Source organism: Anas acuta, chromosome 12, assembly GCF_963932015.1.
Source record: "Anas acuta chromosome 12, bAnaAcu1.1, whole genome shotgun sequence".
In the NCBI taxonomy this organism is placed as follows: Eukaryota; Metazoa; Chordata; class Aves; order Anseriformes; family Anatidae; genus Anas; species Anas acuta.
Window position 1 is genome coordinate 13871178 of NC_088990.1, and position 22327 is coordinate 13893504.

A 22327-nucleotide genomic window follows, 5' to 3' on the forward strand; every position below is an offset into this window, starting at 1 on the left:
TTACAGTGACAATTTTGATGGATTTTTTATAACTGATATTAAACTGCTGTTCAGAAGAGAACTACTTGTATCACACCATTGCAAGTTACAGTAGAGAAGTAAATTAAGCTTCAGCCGTAATGATGCTGAAATTAAAAACATTACCTTTCAATAACTCCCTATGCGCAAGTTACAAAGACTGAATTCAGACAGAAGTAAGTATCCTTCTGGAAAAGTGATTTCACTTTTCAAAGGAGAGGAAACTCCCATTTCTCCAGTCATGAGAGCAAGATTTACAGTTGCTTTAGAAATAACTGGTCAGTCACAGGATGTGGCAGGTATCTGTTCATGTGGAACTGGTGCCAAGAGACAAGAGCAGAAAAGCATGGCCATTTGATCTGTAAACTGAAAGATTCAAAGAACTACTGGATAAGCTCCTGAGTGACTTTTTTTTCCTGTAAAGTAAAAGAACAGGCTCAGAAAGTCTCGCACCATCATCCTGTCCTGTGCAAGCACACTGCTTATGAGGTGGTTCTACAGAACAATAGGTAAGTAACTGAAGAAATCCTTGCTAAAGGGTGCAAACATTTACATGGACAACATTCCATTTGCTGAAGGTTGCATGAGATAGATACATCTGGTGCAGGAATTCCCTGAGCCAAAAACTGTTGGACATGAAAAATACCCATTAGATGCACCACTACAAGCTTGCCCCGTTCTCAAACTCTCCCCCTAAGGGAAAGTGCTTCTGCCACCACTGGAAATAGGAATCTTTCATTTGAGACAATATAAGCATTACTTTTTTCAGAAGTGCTTATCTTCACAAGTGCTTTAGGGGGAACATATACATTTGATTAAACTAGGGCTTCAGAACAGAGCATTCACAAGTCAGTAGTGCTCACCTAACCATGCAGAAATCACTGCACATGCTGCTGCTTCAGCTGTCTGCTGCATTTAGCCTCTAATGATGCATTCTGCAGCCTCAGTTCTTTTGCTTTGCACATTCCTTTTTGTCCTTCCCTCCTCTCAAAACACAACCACATCTATTGCTTGAGTTATCCAAGGCACGAGGTGCAATTCACTGCAGTGTTAAACCCGAGTACCAGATTGCCTGTTTTCTGTCTGACCAGAAATACATTGCACACCTCAGAACAACACAGGAAAATGTCTCCCAATACATTTCAGACAACTCAGCTGTTTTTATCAAGTAACTTTTGGCATTGCAAACAAAACCCAAGCAAATAAAAAAAGAAATTCCCACAAAATAATGAATGCAAAAGAGCTTTGGAAGACAAGTTCCCTCTAGCATTACTTGACATTCTCGGTATTTGTGCAAACTACATTAATTCCTGGAAGTTAAAGCAGGTTCATATTTCAAGGATTAAGCTGAAAATGGAAGTGACACCTTAGGATTCATAAAGCCCGAAGATTAAAGTACAGGCATTTGAGACTTTTAAAGGAAAGCGCATAAACTCCTCAGAAGGAAATCAAAAAGGTTAACAGCATTATCTAAATAAGAAAAACATTCATCTCTAAATGACTAAGTGGGGAGAGAACTCTGAAAAGCAAGCAGCAGCAAGTCATTAAATATTTAATGATTCCAGTTCAAAGACCTTTTTTAATTCCCAGTAAGCAAGTGATTCTTTAAAGGTATTACAATGTCAAGAGGAGGGTTAAATTTTGCTCCATGTTACATCCTGTACTTCAAGTCAAATTAAAGGTTATTTCTTGATACTGGCAAGAATAGCATCAGGGATGCCGCCAAGGAAAAGAACATGTTTACAAAATTAGCAGATACATATTCTTCTGAACTTATATAAAACACACAAACCTTTAAAAAAAATAAGAAAAAAGTACCATGTCTTTAACCTTAGGAGGATGCAAAATTGGGACTGCGTGCACTCCTCTCCTATGGAAATCCTTAATATGATCGCTTACCTTCAGCCTTCTCTTCAGTCAAGGTGAGAAGACAACCCATGGACTTAGGCCAAAGAAGGTGTAAAGACATTGAAGTTTTCTGGTTGCATTTGGCATTAGTTGAAGCCCTACATTAGGCTTCACATTCCCTCTTGCAACAAAAGCATGTAAATGGCATGGGTTTTATTTTACTTCCCTCTGCTGACAGACTAAAGTATACTAAAAGAGCTGTAGTGTGCGTGAAAAACAGACTATGCTTAGGTAGTACACCTCAGTCCCTGAAACACATGCTGTCCTTTAAGAAAACCCACTGAAAGGCTGTAGAGATTTAAACTTCACTTTACCTTAGGATGCCAAGCAAACTGCTGCTATCTTAGAGACTGTATTCTGTTACAAGCTCCCCATTTTGGCAGCAGCAAAGTGCATTTAAGTGCTACTAGGTTAGTTCTTTCCTGGGTCAGTGGTACAACTAGCGTTTTCAGCTCTCAAGTGTTAAGGGTAAAACCTCACAAGTCCATTGAGAAATTATTTAACCAGAGCAGCTATTTCTGGTGACCCACAAAATTACCACAGTTCCTCAGCAGCAGCTGAATACCCTGTTCCCTGTACTCAGCTGACCTTGTTTATGCACCAGCATCAACGAGAGTGTCTTGGCATGAGAAAAAGCTATTATGTAAGTTGAATCTGCTGTTGTCAAACAAAAAAAAAAAACAAAAAAACAAACAGCAGTGCTCATCTCAGCTTCGCTAGACGTGGAGGGAAAAAACAAAAGGAAAGGTAAGATCTGCCAAATAGGAAAGAAGAAATAGCAAAAGAAAATCTGCAGTTTTAAGGGGCTTTCTACACCAAAGAAAAACAGTGACACTGCAAAAACCTTCAGTTCTACTGCAGTTTAGATGACAGAAAGTAAACCATGCCTTTCAGGCTGCAAGAGGTTTCAATTAATGATTAAGAAGCCTTTACCATTAGGTCCGAGCTATAAATGCAGAAATATACGCAACCTCAGTAGGCAGTCTCAAACCCTAAAGAGACATCTAAGTCTCAACAAAAACATTAAGTGTCCATTCTGCTTAGGGTTAGTCAAGCCTTAGAACAGTCTGATACAGCAAAAAGTTTGGAGTCTTACATCTACTTGCTGTTAAATACTGAAATGCTGATGAGGTATAGGTTGTTTTTTTTTCCTCCAAAGAGATGACCATTATTGTACACATCTAATCAAACTTGATAGATAAATATTGAATTCATACACAAATCAAAGAGCAGTCTCCTCTAGTGAGCCTATTTTAGCAGAACATAAATGTTTTGGTTTTTTTTTGTGTTTTTTTTTTTTTTTTTTTTTTTACAAGTTTGCATTCAAGTCCTATTAGATCAGCAGAAGAGCTCTGAGACGCATTTCTGATTTATTTCCTTTGCAAAGCAGGTGGCTACACACTGAATCTCTTCTCCATGTTTAAGTGTCAGTAAGAGATGAACAAGTCTTTTCTATACTACATGAAGTTATTTATGGTAAGTAATTCATGACAAAAAAAGTCAAGTTTCTGCTAACTAAAGGAGATCTAGTTGTTATAAACATGTAGGGAAAATGCTATCAGGAGCTCACCCAGCGTTACAAGTGAACTGACTCATCTGCCACTAAACACAATATATACAGATTTTACTACAAATCAAAAGACAACAGCAGCTCCCTTCAGTCTAACTTTAAGAACAGTTTAACTGTTTAAGAAAATATTTACTAGAAAAATCATCCAATTTAAAAAGCAGAACTAACAAAACTGGTTCCTCAGGCAAAAATCCAGTTGTTCCCTACTTACCAATCCTAAATCTTATTCCTTCCCTAAATACATTCAGGTCGCTACCCCACACCTAGCTACTACTACTCACATCCTCAACTATTAGCTTGAGGAGAAAGCACTTTTTGTATCTGGACAAGATCTGCATGTCTGCTTACGTGCCAAACAGCATTAAAAAAGATATTTAAGAGCTCAAATAGTGGGGAGACTAATTTTACATAAGCACCCACTTTCTGAAGGTGACATGAAAATTTTAGAACCCGTACCTTTGGTCTTGGAACTCTAGCAGAAGTCTTGAGTTTCGTGCGTTATACATTTTAAGCCTCTGTGAGACAGAAGTTTTAATTTCCTTGGAAGACAGCCTACATAACATTAAGATTGTACAACAATATTCTTTCCTACATGCATCTTTGAGAAGCAGAACCTTTTCTGGAACTTTGCATTAGTGAGAAGACATTTCTAAGCCTCTGGAAACAAACAGAAACCATGCAACTCAGTATTTAGTCGTACTGTAATACTGGAAACCCATGTCCTCAGGATACTGCTGTACAGAAATGCCTTTTTTCTATAACTGCCTGCTGACAGAATCACTCAGAAAATTGTAATGATGAAGGTGCAGCAGGATGAAGGCCCCTTGCTTTATATCTGGCAGAAAAGCTTCAGTAATTTCCAAGTGGAAGCTGGAAGTTACTGGAAAAAAAAAATAAACTCATAAAACTGGTTTAAGCACAAATTCCTGGGTTTACAAAATCTATTAAGTCACTTATCACTTAAAGTGCACTTTATTAAAATAACAGATACCCATATGTAAGAGCTGAGCAACAGAAGTCATGCTTACAACCTAGATGCTTTCTGCTTACTCTGCAAGCAGTTCGTAACACGGGCATCAAGCACAAGAATTAGATGTGTGTGAAATAACAAGTGTGAAATATGGATTTGTATGTAAGACTTGACTTCCATCAAAAGCTACGGGATACTTTATCCAACAGGCCCATGCCACCCTAATCCATTTTGACAAAAGAACTTAGACTAGCATTCTCCCAGACTGAATAAAAGCAGAGTGCTTTGAAGCAGTTTTTGTGTCTCTGTGGAATGTTGACTGATAATTAACTTCATAAACTAAATATGAAGATTAAGAGCTATACAGGTCTCATTTTGTCCTATACGTTTTTGGAAGTCAGCTATAGGTTGATTTTATCTTTAGGCGTGTAGCAATAGGTTCTATTTGCTGAAAATCATTTCTATTTTAAAGCTGAAGTACTGTAAAGAAAAAAAAAATCGTGTTAACTCACATTTAAGTGATCTTGCCTTTGATTTTTTCTGATTTTTTCTAAGATTGCGAGGTTCTCTTTCTCAATGCCTTCATCCTCAGATTTCTTCCCATCAACTGGTTCCTCCTCCTTCATATCATAGTGATCTAGATCTTCAATGTCCTGTAGGATAGAGGAAGATTCACTGTAAACAACTTCATGCTCTTTGATCAAAAACTCTGTAAGAGCATTTACAAATACAGTCAGCATAATGCACGGCATTAGGTATCAGTGACGGCTGCATGCCATTTCTGTTTTGCTCAGACTTTACTCATTGAACCAACAGTATTCAATGAAAGCATAGGGAGCCCTCAATACAAATGAGAGGCAAATTCACAACCTGTTTCTGGTCACAGAAACAAGCACTAACTAAACCCCTGTGAGAAGCGAAGGCTGTAGTAAATTAGCCTGTTAAAACAGGTAGACAGAAAACAGGAAGTTAAGGCATTTTGAACATGGATCAAGAATCCAAAAGTACACAAACCTAGGGCAGGTCTAAGATTTTTCTAAAAGCAGACTTTTTTCCTGTTAGAAGCCTCACTACTTTACACTTCTGGCAAACAGTGATTAACATACCTGGCAGGGCTACAGTAACCCTCCAAGAAAGTTAAATATTACAAAGCAGCATGTGTTTTATTCAAGGTGAACATTCTGACCCGGGATTAGATGCAGCTGTTTTGGAATTGCGATACAAGACAAAATGATATGGTCAAGTACGCTGAGCACATGAGCCAATGTTTCAGTTCTGAGTTCTATACTAAGAACTAAAAAGTCTTCCACTCCATATTCTGAAACGGAGGTCATCCTATTGCCAAGAAACACTAAAAAATTAGAGACAACAGCACTGGAATTGCCATATAGGCAATCTGGGGAACAGAGGAGACAGATGTAAATAACTTAAGATGAAAAAGGAAGCACTGCAGCAGCCATGCCAGCGATCCATGAGTACAAAGCTATCAGCTATACTCTAATGTGCAGAATGCTCCACCACAGCTGAGGCTACTCTTAAGCGCCATCTGTTTGCACGGCAGGAAAGCCCGGCCATCAATGCAAATTCAAGGATGTCTTACAGAAAGGAACATACCTACCAGGTGCCTTTGACAATGCTGTTTCCTCCAACTGTAAAGAATACTCCATCTGGAGTCTGTTAAGGTGCTCACATTTCTCAAAATTATGCTATAGCCATAAAAAACCCTCAACTGCTTTTCAGTTTAGCAACTGGACTGGAATTAAGAGTTGAAGAAATCAGTGCCACTTTTGACTGCTTATAAATATGACAGATATGACAATCCTTTTGTCTACAGTCATCTGAACAGAGCAAAAGGTTACAAGTCTGCAAGCAAAAAGAGCCTTGCGGCAAGAGGATATGGAAGTGTTCATACTACCTTTACAAAGACTTGGGCTCTAACCAACATGGTCTGGATTAGGCTAAATATGGTTTAAGGAAGGCTGCTTCAAATTCATTCCAGAGAATGGGTAACACTTAGATCTCTTCTGAAGGAAGACATTCTAGTCAAAGAATGAGTTGTTTATTCTTACAACATACTTTCTTCATTAAAAAAAGCCTAAATCTGAAGAAGTCAGAACAGCTCTTCTATAATAAGGCTCTTTACAGTGCTTTAAATACCAAGCATCCTGGAGCTATTCTAAAATATAGCAGAATTAATTCGAAGGGGTGTTTCTCACACAGCGAAGAGCTCATTAAAAGAGCCAGACATTGACATAAGACCCTTAAAGTTTAAAGGGTGTATGTATTGCAGATGTCCTTCCATTTTCCTCAATGTATTACAGTTAAAAAAAAAAAAAAACAGCTCAGCTGCCCAATAAATCAGCAAACTGATTTACTCTCAGTTTGTCTGCTTCCAGGCACTTTCATTCATGTCAGAGCACGTTCAAACACTGATTGAAATAGGAGTTTACAATTCAAGCCTACCGATTTGGCATACAATGTTATGTATTGTTTGACTAAAGCACAAACAGATATTCAACTCCTATATCCAAGTAGCTCACAGCTGACGTCTAGGTTTAAGAAAATAAATCACTAGTTCTGATGGTTTAAGTGAAAACTGACATTAAGGTAAACACTCAATTTTTTTTCTACCATCTTTTCTGTTGAACTCTAGGGAGATTACATTTTACAGTTTGGGCTTAATAATTAACCTGTCACCACAGAGCGAAATGCTAGATTAGAACGACAATACTGTATGTATACATACTTCACCCATATCTTCCTCCTCCTCCTCCTCTGACGTAACTTCTTCTGTTGTTCCATTCTGCAATACAACAGTGAGGTTTCTGCATAAATTGTGCATGCTTTTTTCTTTCAAAAATCAGGAAGTCTACTATCAAACAAAAAGCACATATGAAAGTCACACTTATCAAGGTCTGCAAAGGACTGAAGTTTAATGGGAAGGATACACAAAGATGTTTTCCTGGAATGTAACAGTGAAGAAATAACAGCATGAACCAAAGATAAGTAGAATGTCACAATTTCACATTAAGTTCTAAGTGGAATCTCAAGATCCAGATAAGGATATCCTATTTTGAAACAGTGACAGACACTTCTGTTCTGCTAACTTTTTCTTTGTCAAGTGAGGAATGCCACTGCTGTAGACAATGCAGCATAGTGTACTAGATGAATCTTTCATCTGACTTACTAGGCCCACTCTTATTTAATTTGCAAATTATCCAACATTTCTGGCTAAGAAAACCTTCTGTGAGTTCATTTCTGAGTTTCAGAGCACAAGCAAGACTCTTCAGTGAGGCTACTTCCCAGTGCTCCAGACCTATTGCCTTGTAGTTGCACTGCTACGTGGGTGGCTGAGGCAGAAGAGATCTAGAATTACCATTTGGCAAATGACCAAAATTAAGCAATTTTTTTGTCACTACAATAGTACAATCACCACAGGAAACCATCTGTTATGCTAAAAGAGTTTTTAGAAATCTTGTCATCTTAGCATGTATAAGCAAAAGCAGATATCATAATCCTATTAAAATACCAAAAAAAGAGAACACATTCACTGTCTGTTACCAGTTCTGTTTTCAGCACAAGACATTTTAGTTAACCAGAACACTTAACAGACCTTCACAACTCTTCATTTGTCAAGTGCACAAAAAGTAAACAAGGCACCTCAAACAGATACTTTCTGCCCAAAGCAGCATATGGTCTTGATATCCTATATCTCTGCAAGGGATTGAAGAGGAAGGAATATATCAGTAGTAAATTCATCCAAGAGTACACTGTAAAATGCATTCTCTTCAAGGAGAAATGAGCAGTGTTTTATTGTACTTACGTTTTAGAAAAAAATGAAATTGGGAAGCACTAGGAACACACAGTAGTTGGCTTGAGCAGGATTTAGAAGGCAATTAAATTAACAGCACTGGTATTACAGAGACACCTTTCAGTGACACAGACTCCACATAAAATTGTGGAGTATCACATAACCCCAGAATTACAACTTGAAATGGATTCTACAAACAAAATACCGAGTGAGGTCACCATAAAGCAACACTGCTTCATATCTAAGTTCCGGCTTACACAAATGCTTTAATCATTCTCACCATCTACTTTCTTAAACTTGAAAAAAGAGTATTTTCCATACAAAGGTATTCACAGAGTTTAATTTACCTGTCCAGCTGGTAATGGCTGATCTAACATTTCAACATCTGGATGCTGAGGAAGATTATACAATCTGCAGAGGTCACATATTAGTCGCTTCAGTTGCTGAAGAAGCTGTAACAAGAAAAAATATGGAAGCGTCTATTTAAACCAAACCACAGAACAGTGTATTTAGAAGTTTCCTCACATGTTGGTATAAACTCCCAGTCACTGGGAGTCAATGCAGTCTCCCAGCATTTAAGTCTGCAGGTACTAGAACAGAGACACTTACTTTTCTCTGTAGTTATCGTAATGGGAAACCAAGGACAAGGCAAGACAAAGAAGATTCCCTCATGTCTAGTGGAGAAAGTAATAAGCAAAAGAATAATCTGCACAGGCAACACCATCCATTCCAGGCATAGGTCTCAGAGCTACAAATCGCTAGGGAATAACCAAATGGTCGTTTTTGTTTTTTGTTTTTTTTTTTTTAAAGAGATGCTAGCGCATTTCAGTTTCCCAGTTTGAAGAGACAAGTCTTAAACTATAAGAAGGAACAGCCTTATCCCTCACATTAAGAATCCCTTTTCAGAGCACAGCAATGCAGCACACTAGAAAGAAGACTAGAAACACTGGCACCAACAATCACCCAGCCATGCAGCAACTTACAAGCTTCTACACAGATCAATCCCCAATGTGCTTCAGCACAAAAGCCCCAGTTTCACCACAAAGGATGAGGCAGGAACATGCATCGGACAGGAGGGATCCCCTTCCTTGGCAGTAGTCTACAATTCAGGGTTAGTTTAACGCAACTGTCAAAGCGCAGTTTCATTTTTATAGCAAAGCACTTGATGCCAGTTTCTTCAGTCTTTGTTACTGCTAATATTTTAGTATTTCTCCCCTGAAGGAATTACTTTCATACCCTTGCCCCCTCTGCGATGGAACACCATCACCATTATCCTTTATGCTCTGCTCATATGTATGAAAAATTAAAAGCTAATTTGGGCCAGAAGGCACATCTGGAAATCATCCAATCCAACCTCATGCTCTAAGCAGGGCCTAGCATGATTTGGTGCGTGTTAGTGGTACACAAAGACACTGAATCAAAAGGAATAGCAGATTTCTGCCATGTATGAATAATTTAAATGCTTTTCCTGGCTAACTTCATGTGCTTGAGAAATGGAAAATGAATGCTTAACACACAAGCTTTGCTGCTACTTAAGAAAGTGGGCCATCAGGATACCAAGAGGTTCCCTAGAATATCAACTGCCTAAAGCAGAAACTACACAGAAACCAATACGCATAACCCACGGGGTATCAAAGGTGCAGTGTAAAAAACGTCTGCATGATTAATAATGAAAATGCTCAATGCACAATAACAAATTTATTAAATAATTGTATATATATACATTATAATCATTGTATTTTATTGTCATTTTTGTAACAGTACCTGTAGAAATTCTGCTATGTGAGTAGCTCTTATGGACACCACAATGCTGCTATTGAACATCAAAACACATCTTGGATTTTTTTCTTGCCTGTGTTAACAACTTACAAATCTGAAAACAGTTCGGGACATTTGTTCTGAAACCTATCCTACATCGGAAGGCCTTTTGACATGCGAAGAGATCTTTCTAATGCAGCAGGAAAGCATTAGTAACTTTTGGATACCTTTAAAGAGATTAGCGTGCTGCTGAGTTCATTATGAAGCACCTTTGTCTTCCGATTACCAAGAAAACATGGGGTTCAAGTACAGTGTAATTATATAGATACATGTAGAAGAGGGTGTGTATAATTACATGAGAATATATACACGTATATGTATATATACAAATAAGTCTTAGCCTACCACTGAACAAAACTGCTGAAGAAGGACACATGAGGAAAGAGAGGGAAGAAGTAAGTGTCACTTAGAGCACGTCCACTACTTAGCTATCGATTTATCTGTGACAGTACTGGTTCCACACGTATTTAGCAGCCTTGGGCAGTTTCAGAAAGGAACTTTGCTTTACTTTGTGTTCTTCTGTGTCTACGATTTGATACATAACAGTTGCTGCTGCTCTGCTAGTTTGGAAGCACCAACAGTCACCTGACATGCCACCAGGTAGGACTAAATCTAAGTTCTTAATGCAGAAGTAGTGTCCTAGTGACAACAATTTGGACAAGCTGTACACATACTTGTGCCAGGCATTCTGTACTTTTCAAGTCGTCCATGCAAACTTAAGCTCTCAAGGTTTGGAGATTGCAGGCAGCTTTAATCTTTGCACGAATTTAAGCCCTACTGGAACTATAACCTTCCTCATATTTAACAGAAAATGAAGTTGAGGTAGGAGTTATCTTTTGCATGGCACAACCACACGAAGGGAAGGTGGCTGTCAGTTTCAACTACCTATCAAGACTAAGGCAATGCCAATTTTCAGGGATAATGAACTCAGGAGACATTAGGGGTCAGAGAGACCCTATAGCCCCTTCTGCTGGCTGGATCTTATTCACTACGAACAGTCAGTTAAACAGCCAAAGCTTCCAAAGCCACTGCTATCTGTGCTTACTACCTTCTTAATAACTTTTAAATCTTTTGTGTTTTGGGGAATTTTCTTAGAAAGAAATACCATGCTGATACCCAGGTAAGTATCAGCTTCAGACCAACAAAAGATTTTCCAGGAAACATGCGCATGATTTTAACATAGGTAAAACAGTTTTCTTTCTACCACATGAAACGAAAGGCTTTTATATACCTGCCTAACTTTCATGCCTAAAGAGCATGCTCTTCAGTTTCCCAAACTGATATCCATCAAAAGTTACAAAGCAAGCAGAAAGAACAGAGTAATACCAAATGGTTTCAGAGACCAGGATAAATGCCTTTATAATATTTGCTGTGCTGACTTGAGCTCCTGGAAAGCCCAATGTAGTTTCCCATTCAAAATTTTACTGTTTCAGTAACGTTTCTAATATAACTACAGAGCAACATGGGACAAATGGTCTTGTAGCTGCAATAACTTAAACAGAAACTGATTTGAAACTTTAAAAAAAAAGAGTTCAACTAAATTAGTTTTTAGGAGATAAATCAGAAGACTCCAGGATTCATTTCTGCAAGTAGTTCCTTATCCCTTCTACAAGAAGGGTGTGTGCCAATCACTCCAACTCCCTTGAATGGGGGGTGTTGTAGGGGGAAAGCTGTAGGTACAAAAACTCAATACCCACAAACTCCAGCCTTTTGAACAAGAAGTCAGATTTTGGAGCGTAAGTATTTGTCTCTTCAACTACTCCTGTCTGTCTTCATTTTTGACATTACGTGATGTGGGGTGGATTCCTAAGAAGACAATGGGCCATCCACAGGTGTCTTACATCAACCCATCAGTATTTACATAGGCAAGTACAATCTTGATACCAGATGTTCTTACTACAAACAGAAGTAGTCTATGTCCTCGTGCAATTCAGCACAGCAAGTCCCACACGTGTTTATGATAAAGCTTTCCACCCTAATGCAAGCAAACCTGTAGGTAGTTAGGAGTAGGAAACATCTTATCTAAAACCTTGTTTTAGTCTGAAGCTACTAGTCACAGCAGCTGCAAGCTGGAGAACCTCCTGAAAAAATGCATTTTCGAAGACAGCTCATTTGGCCACGTGTTCTACTATTACGCTGTGCTGTGTCTTCTTGGCTAGAGGTCACAGACTAAGATCTATATTATTTAACATTCCTCTAAATATCCTCTTGCCTCTGTAGTGGATCTCTGCGCGAAGAAAACACTACAAGTGTTATACAAGCAGTTAGGTTCTCATGAATTTCACTAATCATTTTCAGAAAGCCTTGAACTTACTGGGAATGAAACTTCTGTGAGAGAACAAGCATTTTTAAGTCATCTTTCCTTCCTTGCTTCAAATCTTTACCACTACTTTTGGTACATGTGTTTTTTTTTAAAGAGGAAACTTATGTTTACAAAGGCCCCAAAACATCCCCTGAACTGACCTAATTTAGTTGCTCATTAATGTGACAAAGCTGAACTGAAAAAAATACACCCAAAGCAACCAGGACACTTGCTCACCAGAGTATTGCTCTTCTTAATATCTTCTAAACGCTCCAAGACTGAAGTCAGGTTTGGGTCATCTGATTCTACAAACCATATTGGCGATGAAGAGGGGTAAGACTCCTGTTTAAAAAACAACAACAAAATAAAACCACAAGGCTTTTAAAGCTCAATCACCCAAAAATTTCACAACATAGTAACATCACCTCATCCTACTCTGAGCCAGGTAATGTGGAATAAAAGCAAAACAGTAATTTTAGACAACTCAAAAGAAGTTGAAAGAAATCCAAGCTAACAGGTTCCCCTAGTATTATGTTCTATTTTTATCTTGATCAGACAATGGACATACATAAGACAGTACTAAAAAGTTTAAAGCCCTGAGGGCAGGTGGAGCGGGAGGAAGACATTTAGAAACTCAGTACAAATGGTTATTACAAAAAAAAAAAACAACAAAAAAAAAACACAAGTAGTACACATCAAAGAATAAAGTTATATCCACCCCATTTTTCTCATGGAAATATTGATTCTTCCAAACAGTATCTGTGAAAGCAACAAAACCTGAAATCTTCTGATTTCCTCCTTAATCAGGATTACTTGAACTATTCTAACATTAGCCTCAGACTGAAGCAACACAGTTCAAATCTCCTGCCTTGGAGGACACGTTAACAGGCAGATCACAATGCCCAAAACTGTTTTACCTTTGTACCAACAAGGCTCATAAAGAACTAACCTTCGTTGAAGGATTTCTCAAATGATATAATGCACACAACCCTATCAAGAAAGCTTACAGAAGAGACCTTTCTTTCATCAATAGATTCCTACAGCTGTTCGGCAGGCACCAATCATCACGACAGTGAAATCAACTGGTTTCACAGGATTAGAAGTGTACTTGATTTTCCAGACTAAACTACATGTATGATTAGGGCACATGTAACCATGGAACAAATATGGCCCAACAACCACTAACATGATCCACGAGAAATTATTTTTCTGTCACTAAGATGCCATGCAGACAGCCCTTCAAAAGGTGCTAGGAAGACGCTTGTTGCTCCTTTCTCCACCAAAACAAGACCATGGACAAACCTAGAATAAGCCGTTTATGGTTTGCATTCAGTACTTATTCCCAGTCTGGAGGGCTATAGAATAATCTCCTCCAAAAAACTTGCAGCAAATCTTTCATGAGACTGGTAGCACAGGACTGATTATGTGTTTTTCAGCAGCTATTTGAACATGCTGACGCCTTTTGCATTGAATGACAAATCCTTTCCTCATTCTCTGCTCTCATTTCAATTCATTCCATTTTCTGTAATGAATGCCAAGTCCTGCCGTATAAGAGAAAACATACTAGGATTTGATACTGCCTGCCCTGTGAATGTACAGCACATATAAATTACTGTACCCCCCCAAATGCTTAGACATTCTATTTTTAGTCTGCTTTAGCTTTTGAAACATGAATGAAAACCATGCATTTATCAGAAAGGATTTTCTTAAACACTGTGTAAGCACATTCACTCCTCTGTAGCAGGAAAGACAGAATTTTTGGAATTCTGGAATATGGGTACTTCATTTCCTATTTCAACTTTTTAGGAGGAGATGCTTAATATTAACAGCCAAATGCAAGTTAGTGTACCTTTCAACTTATTGCAACACTTTTTAATTCTTCAGACTTACCAACAATTATGCTCTCTTTAACTTAAAGATAACTGACACCAAGTTTTTCTAGATCAAAAATCCGTATTTTTGGAACAGCTGAGTTTCACGCGGATATGAGTCACTATATTTTGAAATACAGAATTCACACACAAACTTCAAACATTCTGATCCTGAGATATAAACAAGCTCATGAGTTTGTAATACCACAGTGTGCAATGAAGAACTAAGCTTGTGGTTTGTGAGGTCAAACAACTGAACTTCACAAGAGCTAATTGTGTTCAGAGAATGAAGTCAGCCTTTTCTTCCGTACCTGCATTCTGTAGAGAGGACAGATGGATTTATGTTATATTATATAAGAAACAGAATTTTTTTTTAAAAAAAGTTGACATTTCATAAAAGGAGCCCTAGAATAGCAATTCTTTTACAATACTAGATACCTGCTGATGAAAATGGTAATTATTGTTTCTCAGCAGCTAAAAACGACATTATTTTGGACCTATTACTACATAGCTGACCTTTGGAGACACTGCATCTAGCTTATCTGTACAGATGATCTGTTTTATGCAATTGCTGTAACGTAACATGTTCCTGCTCTTCACAAGCAAAAGCAAATATTCCTCACAGGAGAAGAAGGCTGCATGCTCCGATTTGGGCAGCTTTCCTAAGCTAACGCATGCCGCACAGCTTGCAAGCGCAGTGCGAGCGCTCAGTAGGCTGTGACACGCGGGGATGACCTCACACCTAGCATGTACTGAGGCCTGAGGACAAAGGCTGAATGTTTACAGCAACCTAGAGATAATTACAATGCATGGGATCATCACTTCTACAGAGCCTTTGTGTAACACCAGGACAGACTGGCAGCTTTTTCAGCACAAACACGTCTGGTGCTTCTGTTGCAGAATACAGCAAAAGAATTTAGCTTGCTAACAAGCACACAAAATAAAAAAGCTCCATGCTCCTGCCACTGGAACAATTCAAAATCCTATCAAGTCATCTAATAAACCACAGCATATTAAGAGAAGACACACAGAATCTCACCATTGAGATATTCTGTTACATCTTCTATAAGTTGGTCTGCTCACATTTTACTGATTTTGCTTCTCCTGGGTAGACAGATCTGTCCTCTACGTACATCCCATCTAAGCTTTCTCATTCTTAACAATAGGTGCTGAGCAGTAAGGGTGTTCTACTTGCCAGGTTATATAATCTTTAACTTGCTTTATAGATCTACAGCAACACTGTTTGATGTTATTAAGAGGACTCAAATGAATGAGCTATTTCTAAATTTTAACAATACCATTTAAAGGGAGAAATAGTTAAATTAAAAAAAAAAACTAAAAACCCACAACCTCATCCCCCACCCCCCCAAAAAAAAAAAAATCATCTTGCTCACCTTCCTAAGATTACAGCAACCTGCATATGTTTGCTACGAGGCAAGAGTAACCCAAGTCTCCTTGCACATAACAGAGCCCTTTAACCATGACAAATTGTCAGAAAACACGTTTAAACACACATCTGCATGGTGTGTGTTTAAAATGGCAAGTACACACTGACAGTTTTTCATTTTAATTTTTAAATAAACTTAGACTGTCTTATTTTTCCCCCTTTTTGTATCTCCTTAGTACACCGGCTGCACAGAATTTAGTGAATTGAATTTCTAATGGGATTCCATTTTCTAAGGTTTTGCAAAATCTCCATCGCTGACAGAAGCTAGTTCCACTGTTTTTACATCAGCTATAACTAAACAAAACCCATTTTCAGAGCAACACTTATATGCATTGGGGGGCATTAAAAATCAAATTTAACAGAGGATGGTTGTGGAATAAACATCAATTTTACACGTCCCTACTGAATAAGGGGAAAACTTCCACCTTTTCTTTCTAGATGTTAAGACTGTATACAACACACTGTTACTTGCTGAATGCAGATAAACAGCAGGACATACTTTATACACTAGAGTTGAGTTAAACAGCGATCTTTAGCTGCTACTACACCACAGAAAGCAAGATTATATTAGTTTTAATTTTCCTACAATCTTTCTGAAGTCAAAGCCTAACCTGCTCAGTTCAGTACAAATACTTGTTAGAGGTCCCACATTTGGTAAGGAACCTAGTTCAATTGACTACAATACAGCCAGCTTTTAAACTTAGAAAATTATTGCAATTCTACCCTCGAGTTCAGTGACTGTCTTGGCATTGACAGCCTGCACAACAAGACAGTCCAAGATGAAGCTGCACGCTTTGGCAGCCCCTTAGACCCCAAGGGACTGCAAGAGATTCGTCAGCTTGCAGGAGGCAGGTGAAGGGATCCCATCATCCTGTTCTGTGTGGGTTCTGCTAACGCACTCATCACGACACAGCTGAATACCTTCAGGAGCACATTAAAGCAACACAACTAACACAGTCGTGGTTTTCCTCTCCCACACAGTCTCCAGGGAATGAGCAGCGTTTCTTCCTCTAGAACTGTTTATGTTATTAAACGCAGCCACATTAGAGATGGCAGGGTCAAAGGCAGGTGCCTCAGAGAACAGCAAGACCACAACAAACCGCACCTCCATAGGTGCCTGTAAACTTCACTCTGCAATCACAAATTGTTCCAAGCAAAAATAAATTACTTCTCTGTACAAACACGTCCTACTGATTGTAGGAGGCTACCACAGGAGGCTAACCATAAGGAAACGATTCCACTAAGAGCACGCAGAATGGTTACGGACACGATTTCAGCCTGCACAGCACACGGCCTCCCAGGCAGGGCAGGCAGTGCAGTTCCCCTTGCTCTTGTCTCACCAGACTCCTACAGACAGGTGTGCCATGGTCTGCTGCTTTGCGCCTTGCACAGCCACGTTCTGTACAAACACACGTCAACTACCACACATTTTTAAAATGAACTGAAAGCCTAGATAATGAAACACTTCTTGCAACACACAGATTCAGTTGAAATTGCCAATATTTATATGATAGCACCTACAGCACAGCTAAATAAGAAGAGGACCAGTATTTCTATCATAATTTATTTGTACAAGAATATTTCAAGAAGCAATAAACTTGCAGACTCATCTGCACAAGTTCTTTTGTTCAACTCCAGCCCTAGGAATTCTCCTGAAACTACTGCAGAATCCTAATCTTTTTACTTTGAAAACATAAAGGAGAAAGTGACATTCTGAGGAAAGGAAAAAGAAAAAAAAAGTCTCCCAGAAAAGACTTAACCAAATGCTACTTTCAAACAGGCATGTACAGGAGGCCAGTAATCTCCAAGTTTGTCAAGTAACCTAAGCCACACTTCTGTGATTTACATCCATGTTGCTATCCATGTACACACATGCTCTCTTGCAGCTCAAACAAGCACCATTACCCTAAAAGCAGCCAGAACACACACAAGCCAAGTAGAGAAGGCACAAAACCTCACTTGACAGTCAGAGTATGGCTGGTTTAGAGCTCTCAGCCACCACAGGTTCTTTAAACCATGCATTACATAGGCATTCAAGCTGGCAATGGTTTATCTAGTAAGAAGCTAGAAATGTGCTAAAGATAAAGTTACACTGCAAATCAGATTCTTCAATATTCTTCCTTTGTCATTAGCGGGTAGACTTTTGTAGAAAAGTCGATGAAGGAATTCCAGTTTCTTGAAACATATAAACTTCTTATAACCATCAAGAGTTATTAATCACTTATTTCTTTAACTACACCTTTTCTGAATGTATTTCTAGAAATCATCAACGTATGTTTCACAAACCTGGAGTAACCAAGAATGGCTTCTTGTAAAGCTAGCAGCAGTTCTAACACACCACGCTCTTCCCCCATCTAACTTCAGAAGAACAACTTCCCCAGGACACATGGTCTTGCCTTTAACACTTACGACAGTTATCCTCAATGTGAAAAGTCTGATGTCACTTCTGCTGTCACCCAAAAATACAGGCTTTCCCTCCCTCCTTTCAATTCTCTTTACCTTCAGAGAATCTAGGCCTTTCAAGTGCCCAAATAGCTCACCCCCATCCTATTGGAGACATGGTGCACTTGCCCCTCTCACAACTTGACAACTTTCCTCTCCCTTCACAAACAGTCTTTCTGAATACACAGTGAAGAAGCTATCGGAAAATCTGCAACTCCAACACACTCTCTCTCAGAGGGGTTAAGAAGTTAAGAGATCTGAGAGAAAGGAGAACATAGCCCAAACTAAATCTCAAGAAATCACACACCAACTTCTCTACGCTTACTTAAAACACCAGGGTGTCTTGTATGCATGAGATAAAGAAGAAACAAAACATGTAGTATCATGACTTCAGTACCACACTTAGAGATTACAGCTGGAAACAGGAAACCAGCACAACATATGCTAAATGCTCACTTCCAGCAAAGTGCAACTGAGAACTCTACTGTTCCTGTTAGCTTCAACCGCACTGCATACAGGCAGGTTGACATAACATCTGAACATTAAATAGCATCTCCTTACTGTAATCAGTCATTTAGTTTTCCAGGTGTCTTCTGTGAGCTGGTGACAGGTCATTTTCACTTCTCCTACAGAGCTGACAGCTGAAGAACTACAGCGGATTGCTTATTAAATAATAAGCAATCATATCTCTTCAAATGACGTATTCCCATTCATAATCTAAAATAAATCAGCTTCAGCCAGAATTCAGGGTTTTATAACCTTTCAGAACCATGGAAAGGCAAACAACCTGACAGCACTGCACAGTAATCCACAGAGGCACAACTAAAACAGCAGTTCTTTCTGTTCATCAGCCTCTACCAATATTTGTTCCTATTCAGAAGTTTTAACTCTTATTGCCATTTTTAAAACAGCTCAAACACTATCCAGAGAACTGTCTCCATCTTCTATTTTCCTGAAATGAATTTGATTTTACAGGTAAACTCTAATTCCAGTTTGACTGTTCAAGTCCAGTTCTCTCAATTTAGGCATCACTGTTACAGACCAGACACCCGTGTAAACCCACGGGATTGACACCAGCTCAGGTTTTCCCCACACAGGAGCGATCCCAAGTACCACTGAGGGCTCAGACAAGCGGCTCTGTTCCCCAGCATTCACTCATTCCTTTGCCCTCTGTTGTGCTGGTACAGCTGTCTGTGCAGCCACATGCTGAAGCAGACTGGGAAGCGATCCAGATTAACAATGACCCAGTAAAGAATTTTTATGTGCCAGCCAGGTCCTTAATCCAGTAAAATCAATTCTGGCCACCTCACAAGGCACACAGCCTTTGCTGTTATGGGATCAGCAGGATTACAGAGCGCACAGGACCCAATCACACTCTGTTCTTCCTATCAACCCTAATTTTTAATACACATTTGAGGGTACCAACATGTCATCAATAACCAATATCCACAGGCATATGACAGACCAAATACCTGCAGGTTCATTCTAGTTTAAGTCCAACAGAAAGAAGTTACTTTATGAGAGCAAAAGTGATCAACTCCATTAATAACTTCTGATTTTACAGTGTCCCACTGCAGACAGACTGCCATAGTGAATTTGGAAGTGCAGCTTTATTTGGAGAATAGGACACACCTCATATACTACTCCCTTATTCCTATTTCAGTGACAGAAAGCTTTGACAGAAGAATTTTACCTCCCACTCCCAACTAAAAAAAAAAGTTAAGTGTATTCTTCCTTGCTATAGGATAAGAAAGGTAATGCCAGCTCCCTATTTTGACAAATACTGTTGACAATACAAATCAAATGCAACCATCACAAAACATCAAATGACTGTTGTGAAGTCAGTGAAGTCACCCCGCCCGCAGTTTTAGTTTCTTTAAAGTTACTGAATATTAAGGAAAATCAGCAGGCATCTTTCAATCTTGGACAAAAACCTCCTAGAACAGTTAAAGCAGCAAGCTGAATAGAGAGAATATAGTTCTTTTATAAAACTCTTTCAATTATCAAAAGGCAGGGAGAGCTCCTGTGAGGACCACAAACAGTCCCAGTTCTGAAACCATTTATACAAGAAATTCCAGTAAGCAACCCATCTGTAGTAAGGGCAATTTCCTGTAGAATAAAGCCTTAACATATGCTAGTGTTTGTATTTGAAGCCCACCACTGGGGCTTTCTAGGATATTTTAGGAGCACTTCACACATTAGAGAGGGAAGAACAAAACTGACCTGCAAAGTTCTTAAGTGCTAGCTACAGCTTTTCACACATAGCACAAGTAAGCTGTGGCAACAGACACTAAGGTCTTATGTCTTCCAGAGATGAAGGATTTCTCCTTCTCACATCGTTCCTTTTCCAATCATAGTCTTGGGACAGACAGCAGTTAGCATCCTCACTCTTCGCATTTTATTTAATTTTGTTTTGATAAATAAAACAAGACTGAACTTCTCAGCATCTATTGCCTAAGTGTTATCTTGGAGAAGTTACTCAAGTGCCTTTTTTAAAACTGAAAGCATACCTAATGAGAGTCAGAAAAGCATGCATTATGAAGGTAGAGCTCTGTATGCTTTTATTTAATCCTTGTATCCATAGACTGCAAGACAAATTTCTCAAGCTCACTACAGAACATGTGGTGATGTTAAAAAAAACTTCTGTGGCTTGAACAGGAAGCCTCATTCATTACGTGGTTAGTTCTGTGTACAAATAAATAGCCTTTATAAAAGTTTATTAGCTGTCTAGGCTATGAGTGTTTGATATTAAGATCTTATGCCTTTGAAGAACTATCATATGCTCTAATATACTCACTTTCTGTATCTACACAACTTGTCAGAAGTTTCAAAGGTAAGATGTTTTCATCCATTCTGGTTCGGAAGGGAGAACAGTCTCCTCCCATCAACTGCAATTATCTGTAGTCAGCACCTTTTTCAAGTCTTTCTTAGGATCTTCAACTGATTTAGCAGCAGGGCATTTTTCAGTGAAAGCAGAAGATACTTCTTTACAGCAGGGAAGCAAGAGCATACCGAAGTCAGGCATATCACGTGGATTGAATTGTAAATGTACAAGGGATATCATTACACATCAGAACCCGGCATCTGTTTGGGCAAAATCTGCACCTACACAGAGCTGGCACAAACCCTATCCTACCTTGCAAGTGGTACTTAAGGACACAGAATTCAATGGAAATTTTGTGTATGAGTGGAGAGATCCTATCATCAAGCCTCTCTGCAGATCAAAAATATGCTTTAGGGAGGGGGAATGTACTCCTCCTCCACTTTTAGGAGTCCAAAATGGTTTCCCCCTCTCTCCCCCCAATAATAGGGGAATTGGAATACTGGTATATAAGTTTGATAAGGTACCAATAAGAGTGCACTGACCTAAATAATCAAGAATACACTACTCTGAGTAAAGCCACTGATTTGACACTAATTCAAAAGACATGCATGACCAGGATAAATAAAAATGCTTTGTAAAGAACACTGGTTTATGGAACTCGATTAATTGGAACACTGCTGTTACACGAATGAAAAGGAAGCCTGAAAAAAAAAAAGAAATAAAACTCCAGAATGGAGACACTGCTGTTGGCATAACAGAACGGGAATGTGAAGGTACACAGCCTGAACAAGTTCAATAATTAGATAGTTCTGAGGCATAAGAAGCAATGTTTCTGACAGAGGTGACTCCACCCTACAGTGCCTCTTAAAATAATCAGATTAACCACTTAAATTCCAACATAGATCACTGCCAGAAGGAAGGACAGACTTTCACAAGGCTTGCCTGTCACTTCACAAAACAGAAAGCTATCAAGTGAAGTGTACCTCGCTTCAATGAGAAGCACTGCTCAGTACCACAGGTAGACTGTCCCTAGGATGCTGCAGCAAATGCTTAACTTTGACAGTTCTGCAAACTCAAATGCAGGCAATCAGAATATCATAGAAATTCCACGGCAGACTTCTAATCAAACCTTGGAATTTAGTCAAGGACACTGGTAGAGATCCATACAGTTCCTAAGCAGATATTCTCCCTCACCTCTCCAGGAGAATGTTTCCTCCTTCCTCTGCCTTCTCTCTCTCTAGATTGGAAAAAAGAAAGAGATCCATTGTGAGGATCAGAGTAACTCAGTTATCACATCTCTTTTCAGACTTAGCGCAGAAGCTACTGGAAGCTTCCTTCCCTACCAG

At 38.9% G+C, this 22327-nt stretch overlaps 1 protein-coding gene across 2 annotated transcripts in view; it reads right to left on the reverse strand.

The window, feature by feature from the left end:
• Positions 1 to 22327, reverse strand: part of UBE2Q2 (ubiquitin conjugating enzyme E2 Q2) — a 41021-nt gene that overhangs the window by 15443 nt on the left and 3251 nt on the right. The window contains exons 2-5 of one of the 2 annotated variants that reach the window (XM_068695881.1): positions 12635 to 12739; positions 8625 to 8729; positions 7213 to 7269; positions 4979 to 5119 (exon numbers count right to left, since the gene is read on the reverse strand). In XM_068695881.1, coding sequence (XP_068551982.1) covers positions 4979 to 5119; positions 7213 to 7269; positions 8625 to 8729; positions 12635 to 12739 — 408 coding nt within the window. The remainder of the gene's footprint in view (positions 1 to 4978; positions 5120 to 7212; positions 7270 to 8624; positions 8730 to 12634; positions 12740 to 22327) is intronic. The other variant, XM_068695882.1, reaches the window with a different exon arrangement.